The 20,698-nt window shown below is 40.7% G+C and overlaps 1 protein-coding gene and 1 long non-coding RNA gene across 11 annotated transcripts in view; one reads left to right on the forward strand and one right to left on the reverse strand.

The window, feature by feature from the left end:
- FBXW4 (F-box and WD repeat domain containing 4) overlaps positions 1-10,209 on the reverse strand; it is an 83,301-nt gene extending 73,092 nt beyond the window's left edge. The window contains exon 1 of one of the 7 annotated variants that reach the window (XM_044935199.2): positions 9,322-10,206. In XM_044935199.2, the coding sequence (XP_044791134.2) occupies positions 9,322-10,115 (794 nt within the window). In that variant the 5' untranslated portion in view covers positions 10,116-10,206. Of the gene's footprint in view, positions 1-9,321 lie in introns of all 7 variants that reach the window. The other 6 variants (XM_044935198.2, XM_025274030.3, XM_006053152.4 and 3 more) reach the window with 6 other exon arrangements.
- Positions 9,317-20,698, forward strand: part of LOC102400086 — a 39,006-nt gene continuing 27,624 nt past the window's right edge. For all 4 annotated transcript variants that reach the window (XR_006548054.2, XR_327086.4, XR_006548055.2 and 1 more), the window contains exons 1-2: positions 9,317-9,455; positions 13,650-13,698. This is a non-coding gene — a long non-coding RNA (uncharacterized LOC102400086). The remainder of the gene's footprint in view (positions 9,456-13,649; positions 13,699-20,698) is intronic.

The following is a 20,698-nucleotide window of genomic DNA, read 5'->3' on the forward strand; positions in this document are numbered from 1 at the left end:
CAGACCAGCCTACCTTTGTGCCCAACAAATGCTTACTTCCCACTTTGGGACCTAGTCAAATCCATCCATTCTTCAAAATCCAGCTTTAAGCCGCTACTTCCCTGACTCCTCCAACATTCTTCTCTCTCTCATGTGAACCCTTAGACTGAACCTACCGTAAACTATGACATTGTTAGCTTTGCATAGCTGTATGCCTCAGTTGTCCAATACAGTCATAATTTCCACAAAATTGAGTCTTAAAACTCTCAGTACTTCTAAAAGTGGATCTCAACTAGTATGCTTCAGAGCAGTGATATACCAGGAACCTTAAATAAGTCTGCTATAAATTTTTTAATGATTTATAGACCTTATTTTCACTCAACCAAAGATCCACATTTTTATGAAAACATCTGTCAGACAAATTACTGAGCCACAATATGGCTTATGACACAATTTGCTACAAAAAAAAAAGACTGCATGTTCAGAGCAACATACATGAACTTAACCTCTAAAGATATAAGAGTACAAGGTCAGGGCAGTAAACAGTTCTACTCAGACATTAACATACCAAAGCAAGTAAATGGACAGGTTTTTCAACTTTCTGAAGCCAGCTTTTTTAAAAGAAGACATTCATCTTTTAATCCTTTAATGTACTATCAAAAGTTCTATCACACAAAAATACGTCTTAGACACAAAAGGTAAGAACCTTGTTCCTAGTATAATAGGTATTTTGATAGATACTGCCTAGGAACTGCTTAAGCAAGTTCTCAAAAGTACAGTTCTCCCTTTGGCAAGTCACACTTTCAACAAGACTTACAGATTTTTCAAGAGCCTAGACACACTACCTTCAAGCTCCAAAGGCCTTTCCTAAAAATGTACAAAGTACCACATCTTCAGAAATTCAACCAAGGCCACCAAATTCTTATGCTAGAGAGGCTCAAGGAAAGGAATCTGAGCAGATGAAGTATCTCAATGTGGCACCCACGTGTCAAAGTTGTCCAAAGCAATGGGCATAACCCTGATTCTTTATGTGGGTTTAGGATTTAAGACTGTGTTCACATTCATTTCCTCCTGCTATTGGTCAAGTTCTAAATTTGCAGGGCACTTGATCAGTGTTTGTATTATGCAAGACATTAGAAGATATTAAGCGGGAGAAAAAAGAATTTGGTGTCCAAAATATTTTGGACAATGCTGAAACAAAAGTAAACAGGTCTCTCTTGTACAGGACTTCCTTTAACTTACCAATGGGCATTGTGAGCTCTCGAAAGTGGGGACATGGAGCACAGCATTTCCCATACTCATTTAATCATAGAATCAGTTTTTTAAGAATCCCACAATACAGCTTTCAGAAAGGCTGATCTAGCACTTTCTAACAATAAACAACATCAAGAAAGATGCCACTATTTTTTGTGAACAGGCCATCTTCTGAGTCATGAATCAGGCACTACCAGACTCAGAAGTGAACTTGGTTCTCATATCATCACAATGACTTTTCCCTGGGCTCCCCATCTGAAATGCAAGGAATAATTATACTGCTCTGCTTCCCAGGGTTATTTTTTTATTGTTTTTAATCTTGTGATTGTGTTCCATATTAATCACCAAAACAGGTTCTCAGCCCAAGTGGCCAGGCTTCAACATCACTGGTGCCCTTGCAGCCTGGATGAAGAGATGGAGAGAACATGAACCAGACGCCACTCAGAACGCTTTTACATCACCAGTTGCTAGGCCATTATGATAAAGTCAGACTACAGCCAAGATAAGGGATGAAGGGAGGCTCTCCTTTAGTAACTCACTTCTGGAGGGAGGCCCCTTAGTCACACACACCACCTGTATCTGAATCTTGACTCACATTTTCAACATGGACTTTCTAAATGAAATTCAAAGAAACACAGGAGGTCAGGGAAGATTCCCTGGATCTACAGGGAAGAAAGAAAAAGCAGCACCAGCAGAAGTCTATTTCCCTTTCTCTACAGAGAAAGAACCCATTACAGAGCTAGTGAGCAGGGGAAATAGCTTTCCTTTCAGTGCAACAGCTTTCCAGGAAAAGTATCTCAACATATTTACTATAAAACAATTTAATTTCCCTGTCCCATCACCTGCCACCCCATCCCCATCCCCGCAAAAAGCCCACAGATTGTGGATTTCCTCTCATTCTTGGCAGAGTTACCAGAAGAAATATAATACCCCCTTCGGACTGCTCCCAACAGCTGCTGGAACAAGAAGGGGAGCTGGGGGTAACCTTCCAAAGCTGCCTCTAAAAATGACCATTTCCCCTGCCAAACCATGCAGTCAGTGAACACAAGACAGCCCTTTCTCTACTTTCTTAAAGGGGAGATCCCAAAAGCAAGTGTTCCCTGGCCCAAAATACTGGTCTCCAGCCCAACTGTCCTCCTCAACTTGACTCTTAAGCTGGCACTTCTAATACCTAATTCTTCCTTAACATGCACTTCTTAAAATAATCATCTACTTCTTCACTAGCATTTTTGGCTAGTTTAACCTGCTAATATCCAAGTTAGGGTTCTTATCAAACTCCCACTCAGTAATATATCCTTGTCTCTGTCCACCTCCAAAATACAACATTCCTCAGGTGTGCATACAGCGCACATGCACGCGCACACACACACACACATCTCCTTTCAGGTCAAGAACCTTCCTCCAAAAATTCAAGGAACAAAGTCAGCAATGGTAAAGTTGCACTGTACCCCAGCCCTTTTCCCCTTTCCCAACATGATCTACACTAAATACACCTCAGTTCTGTCTAGAAAAGCCCCACTGCCAGGCAGAAGAGAAACTTCCAGTTAGCCTTCAGCCTCTCAGCTGAGACCACCAACAAAGAAGTTCATGAATGTCAACTGGGGGCACAGGCAATATCTCTCTCTGCTGAGGAGAAACTGGACAGAGCCTCCAGCATCATTCCCCAAAGGTGACAGCCGGGGTTGAGTGAAGACCGTGAAAACTGTACAAGAGCTGGGGGAGAAAATATAATGCAAGGAATGATTTGGAATCAGGGGCAGGAGAAGGTGGAGGCATGAACTGGCTGACCCCAAATGTCTTTTCCATCTCTAACTCCTATGATTCTTTGACCTCCAATTTTGTGCTGCGAACAAGGAATGGAAAGTCAACAGACGTGGTGATGTTTTGAAAGAGCCTGGCAGTCTGCTCTTGTCATTTAGTGGCCTTTGCATGTATTTTTTAAGGTGTCTCCATGCCCTGTCTTCATTTCACAGTTGTCACCTTTCTCAGCAATTTGAGCTCATGTCAAATACCAAAAAAGAAGGAGAAGAAGAAAGAATGTACTGGCAATTAATTGTGGGCTAAAGAGGGCCAGACACGGGGGCCCATTGGGTGGCCCAGACTTTCAGGGAGGGCAATGTGGACAATTGGATATAATGAAAAACTGACTTCAAGTTGAGACAAGGGAGTCAAACCTCTAACAAGGGATAAATTCTTTCTCCAGACAGTCTCATACTCAGTTTTAGATACAGGTGAAACCTTTACATGATTCAAAATTCATAAACATATTCTTAATTAGAACAAACATCTTGCTTCTACTGATTACACCTTAAATTCTAATACTTGTTCAAATCTGAGCAAGACTGCTAAATAAAAAGGACTTTTCTCAAGAATAAACCAAATCTTTGGATTCTCAACTTCATCTGATGGCCGGCACACCTGAGATAAATTCTGGAGTTTATCAAAAATCTGTTTCTGTAGATCAGAGTGTGGGGGCATGTCAATTTTCACTGGAAATTCAAAACTCAACTTTCTCCTTGTTTTTCCAAACAGTCAATCTCATCTTCAATATTCAAAAGTTATTGGAGCCTGGCCTCAAGAAGAGTCTACCTGAAATTCTCCCTGTTACATGGTTCTGAGTTAGGACCAGAAACTAATTCAGTGCCAGGGTTACTCCAGAGTTAAAGTTAAGCTGCCACACAAAGATAATTCCTTTCTATGTCAAACACTTAAAAATAATTTTTTTTAAATGTGTATGCTTCATCAGTAACCTCGCTGCCAGTTTGATTTCAAGCAGCTCAAGCACAATCTTTACCTAAGACGAAGGGGCTAGACATAGAAAACTGAAAGTGAGAAAGAGTATTGAAATACTTGCAGAGATTTCATTCCAACATGAACTGTTTATCTTGTAGATTATGAGGACTTTGGGATTCTCCATGATTCTGCCTTGAAAGTTAGGAGAGTCATCCCCTACTGTTCGAGTTTTACAAGACTGGAAAGGAGATAAGCAGCTTCCATATTCTCAGTCTTGAAGGAAAGTCCTCCAGTTTGCATTTGGAGGTATTGACTGCACAAGACCATTTCCTGCTTCCACAGGTGTATTGCTTTATTTATTTCAAATATGTAAACTGAACTCACTTTTATTAACTCACAAAACCATTCAAAACAAGGCCTTTCCAAAAAGTTGAAAATAAATACATTCATATATGAAACCTTTCAATGAACTGGAGAACAAGTAAGTGATTGCTTTCTAGGTACCGCAGAAAGGTGAAAGAGAGAGCTGAAGTTACTTTAAGTTGCTAATTGTTTTCTGAAAATCACTGTTTAGGCCTTAAAAGTAACCAGTGAGCAATGTCTTTTCTGTTCAGAGTTAGGAAACTTTATGCTTTCTGGGTCAAAAAAATGCTCTTAGGTGCAATCATTTTAAAACAAACAAACACACTCTGCTTATCTGTGTCCATCTCACCACTTTGGACGTTAATCATCACTGAAATAGATACCCCAGTCCCTCAGCCTCAAAGAGCTCCAAGCCTACAAGACCCTGGCTAAGGAATGAATGTACATGCCAGGGCAAACACTTCAGAGCCTGACTCCCTAAACACCTATTGTTAATTCTAGGCAAATCTATGACAGGCAAACGCAAGAGAGAACCCAGGTAATGCTCAAGGGATATTTGAAATAAAACTCAAGTTTGAAAACATACAGGACTTACTTTAGGAGGGAGACAATCAAGAGAGGTAAAAGTATTTAATATAAGACAGCAAAAGTATTTTTTTAATAGATTTACATACACGGGTATACTTTTTTCTTTCCATTCATTGCTTTTGTTAACTTACAGTGTCCGAATTTACAATTAGCACCTTTGCTCTTCCACCTGTCATACTTTCTAACTTCTTGCATTTAGCCTATATTATAAACTGACAGAGTTAAATTTCACTGTTTTGTTCTTGAAGACTGAACTAGCTTAGTTTTGCCTCTACTCTTTAGGGAAAACTTAAAAGATTGCTATATGAAACATTTCCTTGATTTTTATATTAAAGATATTTCTATTCCTCCAGGATTCATAAAACTTTCAAATAAAAATGATTTTAAACCAGATGACTGACTCAAACTGTCTTTGTGTCCACTTTAAAAAAAAAAGCTCAGGAAACCTACCAGTATTCACTGGTAGGGCAAGAGGCCTAAAGGGAAGCAAATTATTTGTTTGTGGTTTCAAAGTGGCCAAAATGCCTTCAAGCACAAGTATAAGACCATTAACAAATCACAAGGAACCAAAGCAGTTCATCTTACTCAACAAAGCTATGATCAGTTAGGAAGAACCAAACTGAATGGGACTTGCCCTGGGCCGGAAGGTCAGTAAACCTTAGCAGTTTGTGTTTCTGAGAATTCAGGAGGCTCTTCAGCAGGGAGAGCAGACCCTAAAGCCCACAGCTTCTGCTGTCATGTTTCCAAAAACATTCAGGACAGGTGAGAGAAATTCAGCCATGTATGTGTTTTCCCCCACCTTCTGTCTTTAGGCAGCCTCTCTATGTCAAACCATCTCCACTTTTGCTATATACAGACTGACTAGAGGCGAAGCCACACAACTTGAAAGTTCCATTTTACAACATTTACTGAGTGCCTACTATGTGCTGAACACTGTGCTATCACTAACACATCACAATGGTTAAGCCTCGTTTTACTGGCTATGTTACTCTCATTCTTTATAGATGATAAAACTCTGGGGCAGTGAAGTGTGGCTTCTCATAAAATGAAGTTTTGTGCTTATAAAAACTTGTCCTACTGTCCAGTGTACAGTTAATTAGCCCAAAATACGAACTACAGCCCTGCCACAATCCGAACAGCCATATTTTCACCGAACTTTGGGCCCAGGCTCCCCAATGCCCTAAGATGACTGGGGCACACGCCATCTCCCTCCAGGGATGATCACCACCCCTCTTGGTGGGTTATCATGTCTCTGCAGCTGTCCAAAAACAGACCACACTGGTAAACATTCTCTCCACCTGCTGTAACATGCATAACTTTCCCCCTCAACTCAGAAAACATGAGCATGACCCTGCTCTTTATCAACTGTTATGGTAAAACAACTTCCTAGAAGGCTGGCGATACCACATCCTAGGACACAGGCAAGAAATCAAAACATGTGGCTAAAAAATAACAAAGCCAAATCACCTGGCGGTCTCAACGCACCTTATACTGTAAAGTCATTTTCATTTTGTTATTATCACTTACAGAATGCACACTCATTTACATTATCTCCCAGAGCATTTGAAAAGGAAAGAAAAATAAACATAAATTCTTTCATTTGTTCATTCAGTCTCTATAAGGAGAGCAGTCTATGGCCATACCACCTTGAAAGTGCCCGATCTCATCTATAAGGAGAGCAAGAAAGCCAAATTTTGCCGTGGCTGGATTGGGTTTAGGCATTTCAGACAACTGCTCTTCTAGGTCAACTGATATGTTCTCTGAAAGAGTTTTTCGTTATAAGAAATGAAGATGGGCTTCCCTGGTGGTCCAGTGGTTAAGAATCCACCTTGCAATGCAAGGGACACTGGTTCAGTCCCTAGTCTGGGAAGATCCCAAACCTGGCAGGGCAACGAGGCCCGTGTGCCACAACTACTGAACCTCTGCTCTGGAGGCCCCGTGCAACAATTACAAAAGCCCTAGAGCCTGTGCTCTGCAACAAGAGAAGCCCATGCAGCAACAAAGACCCAGCACAGCCAAAATAAACAAATATATGTATATTTTTAAAAATTCTTTTAACAAAATGAAGGTAACAAGACTTATATGCCCCCCAAATCCCAGAAAATCATAATTATCAACAACAAAATCATACTAGAAATAATAAAAGTTAAAACAATAAGGTTTAAAATTTCCAAAAGATTTTAGCAATCCTGGACATCATTAATAATACCCAGCTGGAAAACATACTGAAAAAAGAGATTGCAGTCACACCAAAAAAAAAGAATAGCATATTTAGGAATAATAACAGATATGTAGTTACTTTACAGTGAAATCCACAGAAACTTTTGAAAAGGCACAGAATTTTTTTTTTGCTAGGGGGCTGAATGAGAATGGAGATGTCACATTCTCACACACACACAAATCACAAATCCAACAAGGAAAATTTAACCCTAACAGATATTATACTCTATCAAAGGCAACAATACTTAGAATGGAAATGGAAAAATACATCAGTGGAACAAAGTAAGAGTTCAGATATAGACCCAATATACATACATACCTATATGTATGTATATGTGACTATATATACACATAGATATATAAAGTTAATATCTGTCAAAGTAAGCTTTCTAAAACAAATTATTTTGTCTTTCTAAAGGGAAAGATATGAATTACGTAACAAAAAGTTTAGTGGTAACTAGGTAACTGTTTAGAAAAAAAGAAGGTTGAATTCAGGGCCCTTACACCAAAAGAAAAGTGATATTGATGAAAGTGTTGACAATTCTTAAAAGTCAAATTATAGGAAAACCAGCAGAATGTCAAAGAGAAGATTTATTATGTCTGTGGGAGAAATCATAAATTTCTGTTTTGGAAGGGGAAGGAAAGATTTAAAAAATCACACAAAAACTGACATATTCTGATATATTTAAATCTAAAACTTCTATAGGCTAAAAACAGTGAAATAAACTGGGGAAAATATTTGCATCAAAGATGACAGATTAGATCCTAATATCTATGACCCACAAGGACTGGAATCTAAGAGTAGTGTCAATACTCCAATAATAAATGGACTAAGACTAGGAAAAGACAATCTCATAGGTGAAACAAACACAGGGGAAAATACTTATCCTGCTAAAGGAAGGCAAAATAACAAAACTTTGAGATATCATTATATGTCCACTAAAATAGCAGATTTTTTAAATTCTTATATGAAATCGCTTCTAGTGCCACTGTAACTTGGTACATTGCCTTTTTACAAACCATAACCTTTGACTCAATAATGCCAATCTTGAGAATTTATTCTAAAGAACCAATTCAAAAAGACATGTATTATACAGTATCTGATAGATCTCAATAAAGCTGTTACCAAAAAATGCATTGAATTATTCATTTCCTTGTTGTCTATGATAGCAAAAAGCTGGATACAACATGAAAGTCTAATATTAGAGAAAAGTTTTTAATCTCATAGTACAGCCCATAAACATTATGTACCTATTCTGCTAGGATCAGTAGGATAGCAACTAAGTGGGGGAAGAAGTGTGCAAATGAAAAGCAATTTTTAAAACTGAACAGCTGCCTAGGTGATGATATTATAACTTTTTATGTTTTAAACCAACTTTCCTTAATGTTGCTATATTGTGTTAAAACTATCTTTTTAAATTTTTTTAATCCAAATTGGATGGAGTTGGGTGCTATCAGAAAGTTTTTACTCCAATTCCACACATTTTCTCCCTTTCCTATCTAACAGCTTACATGATTAAGTTCTGCATTCACAGGCTTCAGATCCTACCAAGAACAGGCCAAATTACAATACCATGCCTTCACGTACAGTCTGTATACATCATCCAACTCCCTGCCATAAGCAGGTACCCTTTTTGCGTGTCATTCTGCCTCCATCAAGTCATAAATTATCGCTGACACTTGGACCAAGGGACTTTTTTTTGGAGTGTGTGCCCTTTTCTCCATATTTGATTTTATCAGAGCCCAGAAGCCTAACGATCCTTAGAAGAGAGTGAGAGGATGAATGTCCATAAAAACGTCCTGAAAGACCACATAGGGGACATGGGTCCTACACCTGGATGGGAGGAGGCCTCTAAAGCCACAGACCAGCCACAGTTCCGCCTGAGGAACCCAGGCAGTCAACGTCTGCGAAAAGACACATTTAACAGCTGAAAAGAGTGCTTAAGATGGCTAATTGTGAGGAGCTGCCCACAGAGAGGGTGCTGACTAAGGGAGATGCTCTTGGGAGGTTTCCTCAGATGGAGGCCTCCGAGAGGAACTGGGTGCTCGGGAAGGGGTCGGAGGAGGCCGGGTTTGGACCTCGGAATTCAGGGTACGACACGGCCCCAGGCCGACCAGGCCGCGGCGCCCCGCCCTTTCCCGGGACGCGGGCCGGCCTGGGGCGGGGAGCGGGCGGGCGCTTACAGGTCGGTGCCGAGCCGCGTGAAGCCGGAGTTGAGCGAGGCCCGGGCTATCCGGCGCCAGAGCAGGTCGCAGCTGGTGAAGCGCCGCAGCCAGCGGCACACCTGAGCCAGGCGGCCGAGGGCCTGCATGTCCAGGTAGGAAAAGATGAGCAGCAGCAGCTCCTCCGGCAGGCGCAGGAGTGCGGGCCCCGCGGCTGGGCGGCAGGCTGGCTCCCGGGCCGCCGCCGCCTCCTCCTCAGCCGCTGTCGCCATGGCCGCCCGTGTCCCCGCGAGGCGGCCCCAAGCCTGACCCCCTCGTCCCTGTGCTCTTGTCGGCCTGGCGCTCTCCCGCCTACCAGTCCTGACCCTCCATTCCTCCTTCTTCCCCTCACCTCTCCCTTTGGCCTCCTTTCGCGCCCCTGCGCTCCCCTCATCTCCCCTGACGAGCCTTCTCGCCCCTTCCTCCACGCTTCCGCCTCTCTCTCCTGCCTTTCCTGGGCCTGCACTCGGTCCCGCCTCAGCCCCCAGCCCCGTTTCCTCCTTCGCCTGTGGCGGCGCCGGCTTTCCTTCCGCCCCGTTTCCTTTTCCGCCTTGCCCTGCTCCCGATTTCCCCTTCCCCTTCCTCCGCTTTCCTCTCGCGGCTCTCCCTTCCTCCTGCAGTTTTCTCGTCTCCCCGCTCTCACCCTCGCCGGGCCCACCGTTCCCGGGGGGCCCCACGCCGCCCTGACTACCCATGAGCGGCCGCGGGGCCGGCCCGACGCGGAGCCAAGCCCGAGCCGCCGCCACAGCCGCCGCCCCGGGAGGAGGCGACACCATGCCGGACCGGGTCACATGGGGCGGCGCGGGCCGAAGCCTGGGCCCGCCCCTCACACCCGAGGCCGTGGAGCGGCTTCGTAGCGCGGGCGGGGGCCGTAGAGCGCCCCCCTCCCATGCCCCGGGCCGCCCGGAGCGTGTGCCGGAAACACAGCGTGCGTTCATCTAGCACGTGAGGCCCACCAAGGGCCTGGTTAGGACGGCCATAGGAGCTTCTCCCTTCAAGCAGCAGCTAGTTTGAGGCCCTGCCCTCAAGAAGCACTCACTTGGGTGGCCTTCCCCCTCTCATACCCCTCTTCTACCTCGTCTGATGCCTGCTTTCCACAGGCCATATACCAGGGCCTCACGAACTGCACCTCTAGAAGTTGGCAGGTTCCTTAGGCCGGGATCTCACATGGGGTATATACCTCAGTTCTAGCAATGAGCTGGTATTTTTGACATTTTGGAAGATTGCAGCCCTCTAGATCCTGCATCCACTCCCTGGTCATGGATAAGCAAGTGGTAAAGCTATTAGTCACCACCCAAGTGCAAGTGGATTCTCCAAGGTCATCCAGGAGCCCTGCCCCACACCATTGATTGCATTCACACTGCTACTGCTGCTGCTAAGTCGCTTCAGTCGTGTCCAACTCTGTGCGACCCCATAGACGGCAGCCCACCAGGCTCCCCCATCCCATTCACAAAGGTACCATTTTGAAGGGAGAGCTAAGAAAAGTCTACTGAAGTCCCATGCTGTCCCATACTGTCTCCTCTAGTCACACATGGCTTAGGGGCATTGAAAATGGGACTAGTCCAAATTGAGGTGTGCTGTGTGAAAACCCACCAGATTTTGAAGACTTATGCAAGATAAAGAATGTGAACTATCGTATTAATAGTTTTATATTAAGTACATGTTGAAGTGATAAGATTTTTGATACATTGGCCTAAATATACTTTTGTAACTACTAGAAAGGTTAGAGTTATACGTGTGACTTGAATTTTCGGCCCACATTTTTTCTATTGAACAGCACTGGTGGAGGCAGTAAGATTTGCAGGTGGGGGAGGAAGATCCCTAAGTATCCTGTGCCCCAAACCCTAATAGTAAAAATTTTAGGGGTTTATTTTGTTTTTACATCTTAAGATCCATTTTCAGAAGCAAGAATGAATGAAATATCAACTCTGGAAATTATTCAACAGGTAGCATAAGGAGAGACCTAGGAGAGGAAGGACATTGCATTATGTCACCACAGAAGCATCATGTAACAAGGTCAGACCGGAATCTGGCTTTGCCCTAGAACTGCTTTTTGATCTTAGCAAAACAACAACAAAAAACCCCACCTATCTTGGCCTTTTAGTGTTCTCAGTCTGTAGTGGAGATAATGCCTCTGCCTTACTTTCGAGGGATAAATGAGATGATCCCTGTAAAATGCTTTGAACTCCTCTAAGAAAATTCTCAATAATAGTTACAGGTCAAATCCTGTTACAAAAAAATACTCTACAAAAGGTGTGTGTGGGGGGAAGGTACAACAAAGGCTTTATGTAGAAAAAAGATTTCCAAACTCCAGCCAGTGGTTTACTTATTAAAAGCAATATTTGACATGACATTTCAGTACAACTAAAGAATTTAGGCAATCTCTTAGAAATCATTATAAAGATATTTACTCATTTCATACTATTAGAAGGCTGTTGAGGTAGGAATGCTGAATATTGAGGTAATATCATCAACTCAACATTTATTGATTTTGCTACAGTTGTATACTGTGAGCCACTCTGGAAGGAAAGCAGATGATTATAGCATATGGTTCCTACATTTTGTCTTCTGATTTGTGTTAAACATGTTTGTAATTTCTTACTGTTTGACTATTTTTTTTTAACCATTTCTTTACACAGAGTAAAACTAAGTAATTCATCCACACTGTACCTAGTTTTCAGTAGAGGACTTGAAGGCGCAGAAAATTGTTTAATTAAATCAAGTATTAAAATCCACAATCACACAAATGCAACTTATTCTTTATCCCATGTTGCCCTCATTATTGGAGAAATTAAACCATCACCTAAAAAATCACCTTCTTTTGCACCCAAACTGGAGATCAAGTGAACTAAAATTTATGGTTTATTGATTTCCAAAATAAGCCAAAATACTCACTATGCAGAAAGGCAAAGCCAAAATGGAAAATTGGCATATATTCTGTTATTTGGTGGTGATTTGGTATATCTCTAAATTCCTAAGCTATTAAAAAAAAAACCCTACAGTTTAGTTTCAACTCAGAGAAGCACCTAGAATTTTTCATCAACCCTCCCTCCCTCACAAAACAAAGCAAAAAAAAGTCCAATGTGGGATTTAAAACAAACTTGAAAAAAACTACATCACACACAAACTTTTAAAATTCTTTTTGGAGACAGGTTATTTAAAAAAATCAGCTGGATGGGAATTCCCTGGTCGTCCAGTGGTTAGGACTCCCTGCTTTCACTGCCCAGGCCCTGGGTTCAATCCCTGGTTGAGGAACTAAGATTCTACACACTGCATGGTGCAGCCAAAAAAAAAAGATAAAACATCAGCTGGGGCTGAAAAAAATGATTTGTAACAAAAGTAAATGCATATCTTCATGGAACACTGAATGGTGTTTTATTATCAAAGAAAATAAACACCTTAATAGCTAGAAAAAAAGAAAATAAAAAGAGTACACTGGACTTCAGAACATCTTTAGAAAAGTCATCAACTCCCTTGAAGTTCAAATCCAGGAAACATAGTGAAATACTATGGGGGGCGGGGTTGAAATTTACTTTGTTTTTATAAGGCATTTTAAATTTAGAATTTGCATAATAAGTAAACTGTAAGCATTGGACTACTTTTAACTTAGAATGCCAAAAACATGAAATTCATATTTTAAAACATAAGACTCAATTTCTTTTTTCTACTTTTTAAATAGAAGATAGGTGATTCGCAATATCAGTTCTAGATGTATAGCACAGACTCAGTATTTTTATAGATTATATTCCATTTTAAGTTATTATAGAATATTGCCTATATTTCCTATGGTGTAAAATGTATGAGACTTTATGAATTTCACTGGGAATTTAGAAATACTAATATTAGTTCACTTTTAGAGGATTTTTAAGTTCAGATGTAAAGTTCTTTGTGTATGTCCATGTAACTGACTGCATAGTAGTAATTATTGTTAATAGGTATTTTATATGTTTAGGATTGTGAAAAGGCTAGAACTGTGTGTTCTGTACATTCTCCTAAACATAGATGACAATCTTAGGCAGGAGACTACTCCCATATCCAATATGCCAGTGCCCGCATGCCTCTTAAGCCCTCAGGGCCCCAGCCTTTAACTTTAAAAGTAAGCAGATTTAGCAGGGGAATTATTCTGAGATGAATGAGAAAGAATGAGATTATTTTGTGAATGACAATTTATAATAATAATAATAGCATATATTTATTGAGCACTGACTGTGTATCAGGCACTATTATAAGAGCTTTCCATGTATTGTCTCACTTATTCTTATCAATAACCACATAAGGAAGATACGATTAACCTATTTTTTTTTTTGCAGAAGATGAAACTGAAGCATATGGTCACACCGTTCCTAAATAACAGAACAGGTATCAAATCTAGACATTCTAACCCTAAAGCTCCTACTCTGAACTGTGTCTTCACCATGGTGGTGGTTTAGTCACTAAATTGTGTCCAAGTCTTGCGACCCCATGGACTGTACCCCACCAGACTCCTCTGTCCATGGGATTTCCCAGGCAGGGATACTGTAGTGGATTGCCATTTCCTTCTCCAGGGGATCTTCCCAGCCCAGGAATCGAATCCCGGTCTCCTGCATTGCAGGCAGATTCTTTACCAACTGAGCTACAAGGGAAGTCCTAAGTCTTCACCATACACAAAAGAAAATGGAATAGGAATAAGGCATTGAATTCGGAGTCTTCTAGGATCCCTTTCAATTAATATAGCCACACCTAATAATATACTTTTCCTCTGACCATTAGGCAGGTCTGGTATCTAAATAAAAGCTGCTTCTAAACAATTAAAGTAGATCCTGTCCTTGTCTCAACTGTTAATACTTTCTAAGGGTTAATATGTAGAATCCACAGCCTTTTATGCTTTTCATAATCTTTTTGCAAAACTTTTAAAAGGATTTGTAGGAACTACTGTCTTGCAAAAGAACATATAATAAAAGTTTAGTAATTTCATCATTTTACTTCAGCTTCAATTTCTTTTGTTAAATTAAATAACAGTGTGTGTATAGTATATATTATATGAGCCTTTTTTTGTAAATTTGTCCCTATTTATATATATTCAAAAGGAGACTTTGTAGAATAATGCTAATAATGGTTATTCCTAGTAATGGAATTTTACTTTGTACTTTTCCCTATTGCTATTTTTTTTTTAAAGAAGCATGGATCACATTTACAAAATCAATAAAGTCTCCCAAAAATAAAGTTATGGTTGTTATGCATCCAAACACACCATGCAACAAGACAGTTGGAGAACCCTAGATCATTGCCAGAGTTTTAACTAGCCACCTAAATTTCTTCAAATTTTATTTCATTTAAAATGTGTCTCATGTAATAGTAAGATAAAGAACGAATTAGAGTATAAGAAAGAAGAAATGAGGACTAATGATAAATGTATAAACATTTGGGCATCACATAAATAGAAAGAGTCTAAAGTTTTGTTTTCAGAAATTATATGTCAGGTTCAGTCCAGTTCAGTCGCTCAGTCATGTCCGACCCTTTGTGACCCCATGGACTGCAGCACGCCAGGCTTCCCTGTCCATCACCAGCTCCCGGAGCCTGCTCAAACTCATGTCCATCGAGTCGGTGATGCCATCCAACCATCTCATCCTCTGTTGTCCCCTTCTCCTGCCTTCAATCTTTCCCAGCATTAGGGTCTTTTCCAGTCAGTTGGTTCTTCGCATTAGGTGGCCAAAATTTTGGAGCTTCAGTTTCAGAATCAGTCCCTCCAGTAAATATTCAGGACTGATTTCCTTTAGGATTGACAGGCTTGATCTCCTTACAGTCCAAGGGACTCTCAAGCATCTTCTCCAGCACAACAGTTTGAAAGCATCAATTCTTCAGCACTAAGCGACTTCCCTGGTGGCTCAGATGGTTAAGCGTCTGTCTACAATGTGGGAGACCCAGGTTCGATCCCTGGGTCGGGAAGATCCACTGGAGAAGGAAATGGCAATCCACTCCAGTACTATTGCCTAGAAAATCCCATGGACAGAGTAGCCTGGTAGGCTACAGTACATGGGGTCACAAAGAGTTGGACACGACTGAGTGACTTCACTTTCACTTTCAAGCCTTCTTTATGGTTCAACTCTCACATCTGTACATGACTACTGGAAAAACCATACCTTTGACTAGACAGACCTTTGTCAGCAAAGTAATGTCTCTGCTTTTTAATATGCTGTTTAGGTTTGTCATAGCTTTTCTTCCAAGGAGCGAGCATCTTTTAATTTCATGGCTGCAATCACCATCAGCAGTAATTTTGGAGCCCAAGAAAATAAAGTCTGTCACTGCTTCCATTGTTTCCCCATCTATTTGCCATGAAGTGATGGGACCAGATGCCATGATCTTCGTTTTTTGAATGTTGAGTTTTAAACCAGCTTTTTCAGTCTCCTCTTTCACTTTCATCAACAGGCTCTTCAGTTCCTCTTTGCTTTCTGCCATAAGGGTGGTGTCATCTACCTATTGAGGTTATTGATATTTCTCCTGGCAGTCTTGATTTCAGCTTGTGCTTCATCCAACCCAGCATTTTGCATGATGTACTCTGCATATAAGTTAAATAAGCAGAGTGACAATATACAGCCTTGACATACCCCTTTCCCAATTTTGAATCAGTCTGTTGTTCCACATTCAGTTTTAACTGTTGCTTCTTGTCCTGCATTCACATTTCTCAGGAGGCAGGTAAAGTGGTCTGGTATTCTCATCTCTTGAAGAATTTTCCAGTTTGTTGTGATCCACACAGTCAAAGGCTTTGGCCTAGTCAATAAAGCAGAAGTGGATGTTTTTCTGGAACTCTGTTGCTTTTTTGATGATCTAACAGATGTTAGCAATTTGATCTCTGGTTCCTCTACCTTTTCTAAATCCAGCTTGAACATCTGGATGTTCTCAGTTCACATATTGTTGAAGCCTCGCTTGAACTTTCAGCATTACTTTGCTAGCATGTGGGATGAGTGCAATTGTGTGGTAGTTTGAACATTCTTTGGCATTGCCTTTCTTTGGGATTGGAATGAAAACTGACCTTTTCCAGTCCTGTGGCCACTGCTGAGTTTTCCACATTTGCTGGCATATTGAGTGCAGCACTTTCACAGAAATTCCATCACCTCCACTAGTTTTGTTCGTAGTGATGCTTCCTAAGGCCCACTTTACTTCAGACTCCAGGATGTCTAACTCTAGGTGAGTGATCACACCATTGTGGTTATCTAGGTCATTAAGATCTTTCTGTGTATTCTTGCCCCCTCTTCTTAATATCTTCTGCTTCTGTTAGGTCCATACCATTTCTGTCCTTTATTGTGCCCATCTTTGCATGAAATGTTCCCTTGGTATCTCTTGGTATCTGCTCAAATTTTCTTGAGGAAATCTCTAGTCTTTCCCATTTTATTGTTTTTATTTCTATTGTTTTCCTCTATTTCTGTCAAGTTGGCAGTTTATATTCTGAAATCCTGTTAGAAACCCCAAGATCTGATCTGTTTTTCTATGAATCCACTGTCTTTGTCATATTCAAAGATAATATATTTTTATTTCATATGAAACAATTTAAAATATTGTTTAAAAATAGTTACTTTATGCAGAAAAGACTGGAAGGAAATATGCTCAAATTCTAAAAATGGATGCTGATGAGAGGTGGAATTATGGAAAGTTCTTTCTGCTGTTGCCTTACCCTTTTCTATATTTTCTAAGTTTTCTGCAGTCAACATATATTACATAGATAATGAATTTTTTTTAAAGAAAAAAACCTAAGAGGTGTTTGTACCTGAATGTACAAAATCATTTCATTCAATTTAAGCTAATTAATTTTAATATTTTATTTAAAAGTCCATTTACAAATCTCCCACATAATTCCAAACAATTTGTTATACCTCACCTTCGAGGACATGGAGCACAACTGCTCTCCCCCACCACACACACATAGTCCCAAGAGGACTGCATGCCATGACTTCCCTCCAAAGAATACAGTATGCAAAGAGGAGGAAAAAAGAGTAACTTTTCGTGGAGAAGGCTGACAAACACTATTTCAGCCAGGTGATCAACACCTGTTCAACATCATCAGCTGTAAGTCTCATGGATAGTAGGTACCCTTGATACACATGATGCAAATGGTACTTTACCTCTGTGGCCATGCTCCCCAAAAGCCATAATCCCAGTCTAATAATGAGAAAAACATGAGACAAATCCAAACTGAAGGATGGTTTATGAACCTACCTGACCAGTCCTCCTCAAAAATGTCGAGATCATCAAAAACAAGGCAAGTCTGAGAAATTATCACAGCCAAGAGGAAACAAGAGTCATGACAAATAAATGGAATGTGGTATCCTAGAGCAGGAGAGAGAAAGAATACTAGGTAAAAACCAAGGAAATCTGGTTGGTCCATTAATCATTACAAATGCACAATACTGACATAAAATGTTGATAATGGTAGTATGTAAGAACTCTATTCTGGTTTCCCAATTTTTCTGTAAATCTAAATCTATTATACAAAAATAAAGGGTTTTTTTTGTGTGTGTAAATTTATTTTACCCTTTTGTGACTTTTTAGAGAAAATCTTGGCAAAACTTGTAATGCACATGAAGGCTGTGTTTTCTGAGTTAGAAATTTGTGATATTATGAAACCCTATCTTGTCATCCCAAATGCAAAAGAAAGACATAAAAATAATGTCCCATAAGTCATCTCCAACAAAATTTAAACTACTTAAGACTTTTAATTATCCAAACTTATAGCTATACTAAAAAGATTGATTTTCCAGAGGGTCAGATGTCATTCTAAGATACTGTTCTGACTTTACAACTGTGAGAAACAGACATTTCCAAGCACCAATTTATGTGTGAAAGATACACACACATGTACACAAAATTTGAGGACCATATGGCAAGTAAGGTAAGGGGGTGGGCAAAATAGAAATATCAAATGAGACTGTGGGAATAAGAAAGCAAATTTCTAGATTTGCCAGTTCAGTAATGCTACCATTAGTTAGTCTGAGATAGCCTTCTTATGTCAATAAGTGGTGTTCAAAGAAATTTTGAACAAAATGGAGAGCACACCATCAGCACTAGGATCTAAGATAATTCATGTTGACATCAGAATTTGTGATTTTTCTGATCTCTGTCAGAAGACTGAGTCATTTGGCAACAAATGATGAAAGATACAAAACGAAGATGAAGGCAACCATAAATCTTGTGAAATGTTCTGGGAATTTCTTTAAATACATACATGTGCATGCATGGGTTTGTGCATGCTAAGTCGCTTCAGTCATGTCCAACTCTTTGCAACCCTATGAACTGTAGCCCACCAAGCTCCTCTGTCCATGGGGATTCTCCAGGCAAGACTTGAGTGGGTTGACATGCCCTCCTCCAGGGCATCTTCCCATCCCAGGGATTGAACCTGCATCTCCTATGTCCCCTGCACTGGCAGGCAGGTTCTTTACCACTAGCGCCACCTGGGAAGCCCAAATACATACATGTGAAAGTGAAAGTGAAGTTGGCTCAGTCGTGCCGGACTCTGCGACCCCATGGACTGTAGCCTATCAGGCTCCTCTGTCCATGGGATTTTCCAGGCAAGTGTGCTGGAGTGGATTGCCGTTTCCTTCTCCAGGGGATCTTCCTGACCCAGGAATCGAACCCAGGTCTCCCGCATTGCAGGCAGACTCTACCGACTGAGCCACCAGGGAAGCCCTAAATACATACATAAATACATACATAAAAATAAAGTTACCACAGAGGTAGAATATATATAAATGAGTTCTTTTTCAAGAAGAAAATGATAAGTTCTAGGGAAAAATTTCTCTTAAGCATCTTCAGCTCTTCTGGAAGAAAGTACAAGGTCAAATATAACCTTGTTTCTGTTTCTATAATTATACTATTTAAGAATGCCTAAACTTCAGATAAATTTTTTTCATTTGAGGCATTCATGACAGTAACTAAAACCACAGGATATAATTTATTTATCCTGTCCTAGGTTTGGGGTCCTGTTAAAAATGTGAAAAACACAAAAGACAACTTTTCTGAAATAGCATTCAGTTACATTATTTTGAACAGATGGTAGGTTGTGTTCAGCTGTTAAATACAAACAAAAGTTTGGATGTGAATGGAATATGTCTTATTTAGGGGATTTTTACTTTAGTTTTTAAAAATGTGTGTGTATGTGTGTATATACACACACACATATATACACATATATATATACATACACATACTGTGTAAAGAGAATTATGACTTTTAGGCCCATATTTAACTGTTATCTTTTGAGAACCTATGTCACTACTTCTAAAGAATTATATACTCTATATAATTGCTTTTCGCCCTTTCTCGTGGCAGCTGTTTTCCCCTTTCTTATGGCATCTTTCAAATGGAAAGATGAGTGAGAAAAATCCCCTACATTTAAAACCTACCAGGGAGAGAAAAGCAGGAAGAAGTCCATAGCCCCTGGGGATCTTCCCAGGTTCAGCAGATTGACCTGAAAAAGGAGTACAACTTGAGTTCCTCCTCTAACAACACAAGCTCCAATCAGAGAAGTTTCCAAACACATGAAGCTTAGCAAGACCACCTGCTTCTAACACAAGACAATGGCCACTGGACCACCAACTCTGCTGCCTCAAGTCAACACCAGCTCTCCTTCACAACAGATGATAGGCTTTCCGCTAGAAGAGCTTCCTCATTTAAAAAAAAAAAAAAAAGGCGAAAGAGAAATTTAACTTCATGTATGTGCTAGAAGCTCATAAATTAGGAGTAAAATGGACAAATGAAAAACCTGAAATGGAAGTCAGTCTGACAGTAGAACCAAACATTAATTGCACAGATACCAGCCTTGGCAAGATGAAGTGAGGAGTTCAAATCCCCACTTGGCCAGGGCATGGGCCTCTGGGTGCTATGGGAGCCAACAGGAAGTGGAAAGGAAATTTTGCCCAGGTGCTTATGCCTTCCTCAAGCATAACCAATCTCAGCGGATGTGTGGCACAACCCAGGATCCTTCATTTATCATCTCTTAATGCAAATCAAAATTACAATGAGGTACCTCCTCGCACTGGTCAGAATGGTATCATTAAAAGTTTACAGGGGGCTTTTCTGGTGGTCCAGTGGTTGAGAATCCACCTTGCAGTTCAAAGGACAACAGTTCAATCCCTGATCCAGAAAGATCCCATATGCTGCAGAGCAACTAAACCCCTGTGCCACAGCTACTGAGCCCGTGTGCCTACAGCCCGTGCTCCCCAACAAGAGAAGCCACTACAAGGAAGAGTAGCCCCCACTCACCACAACTAGAGAAATCCGTGCAACAACGAAGACCCACTACTGCCAAAAAAAAATACATCTTAGAAAAAAAAAAGTTTACAGGGACTTCCCTGGTGGTCCAGTGACCAAGAATCCACACTCCTGATGC

The sequence above is a fragment of the Bubalus bubalis genome, chromosome 23 (assembly GCF_019923935.1).
Source record: "Bubalus bubalis isolate 160015118507 breed Murrah chromosome 23, NDDB_SH_1, whole genome shotgun sequence".
In the NCBI taxonomy this organism is placed as follows: Eukaryota; Metazoa; Chordata; class Mammalia; order Artiodactyla; family Bovidae; genus Bubalus; species Bubalus bubalis.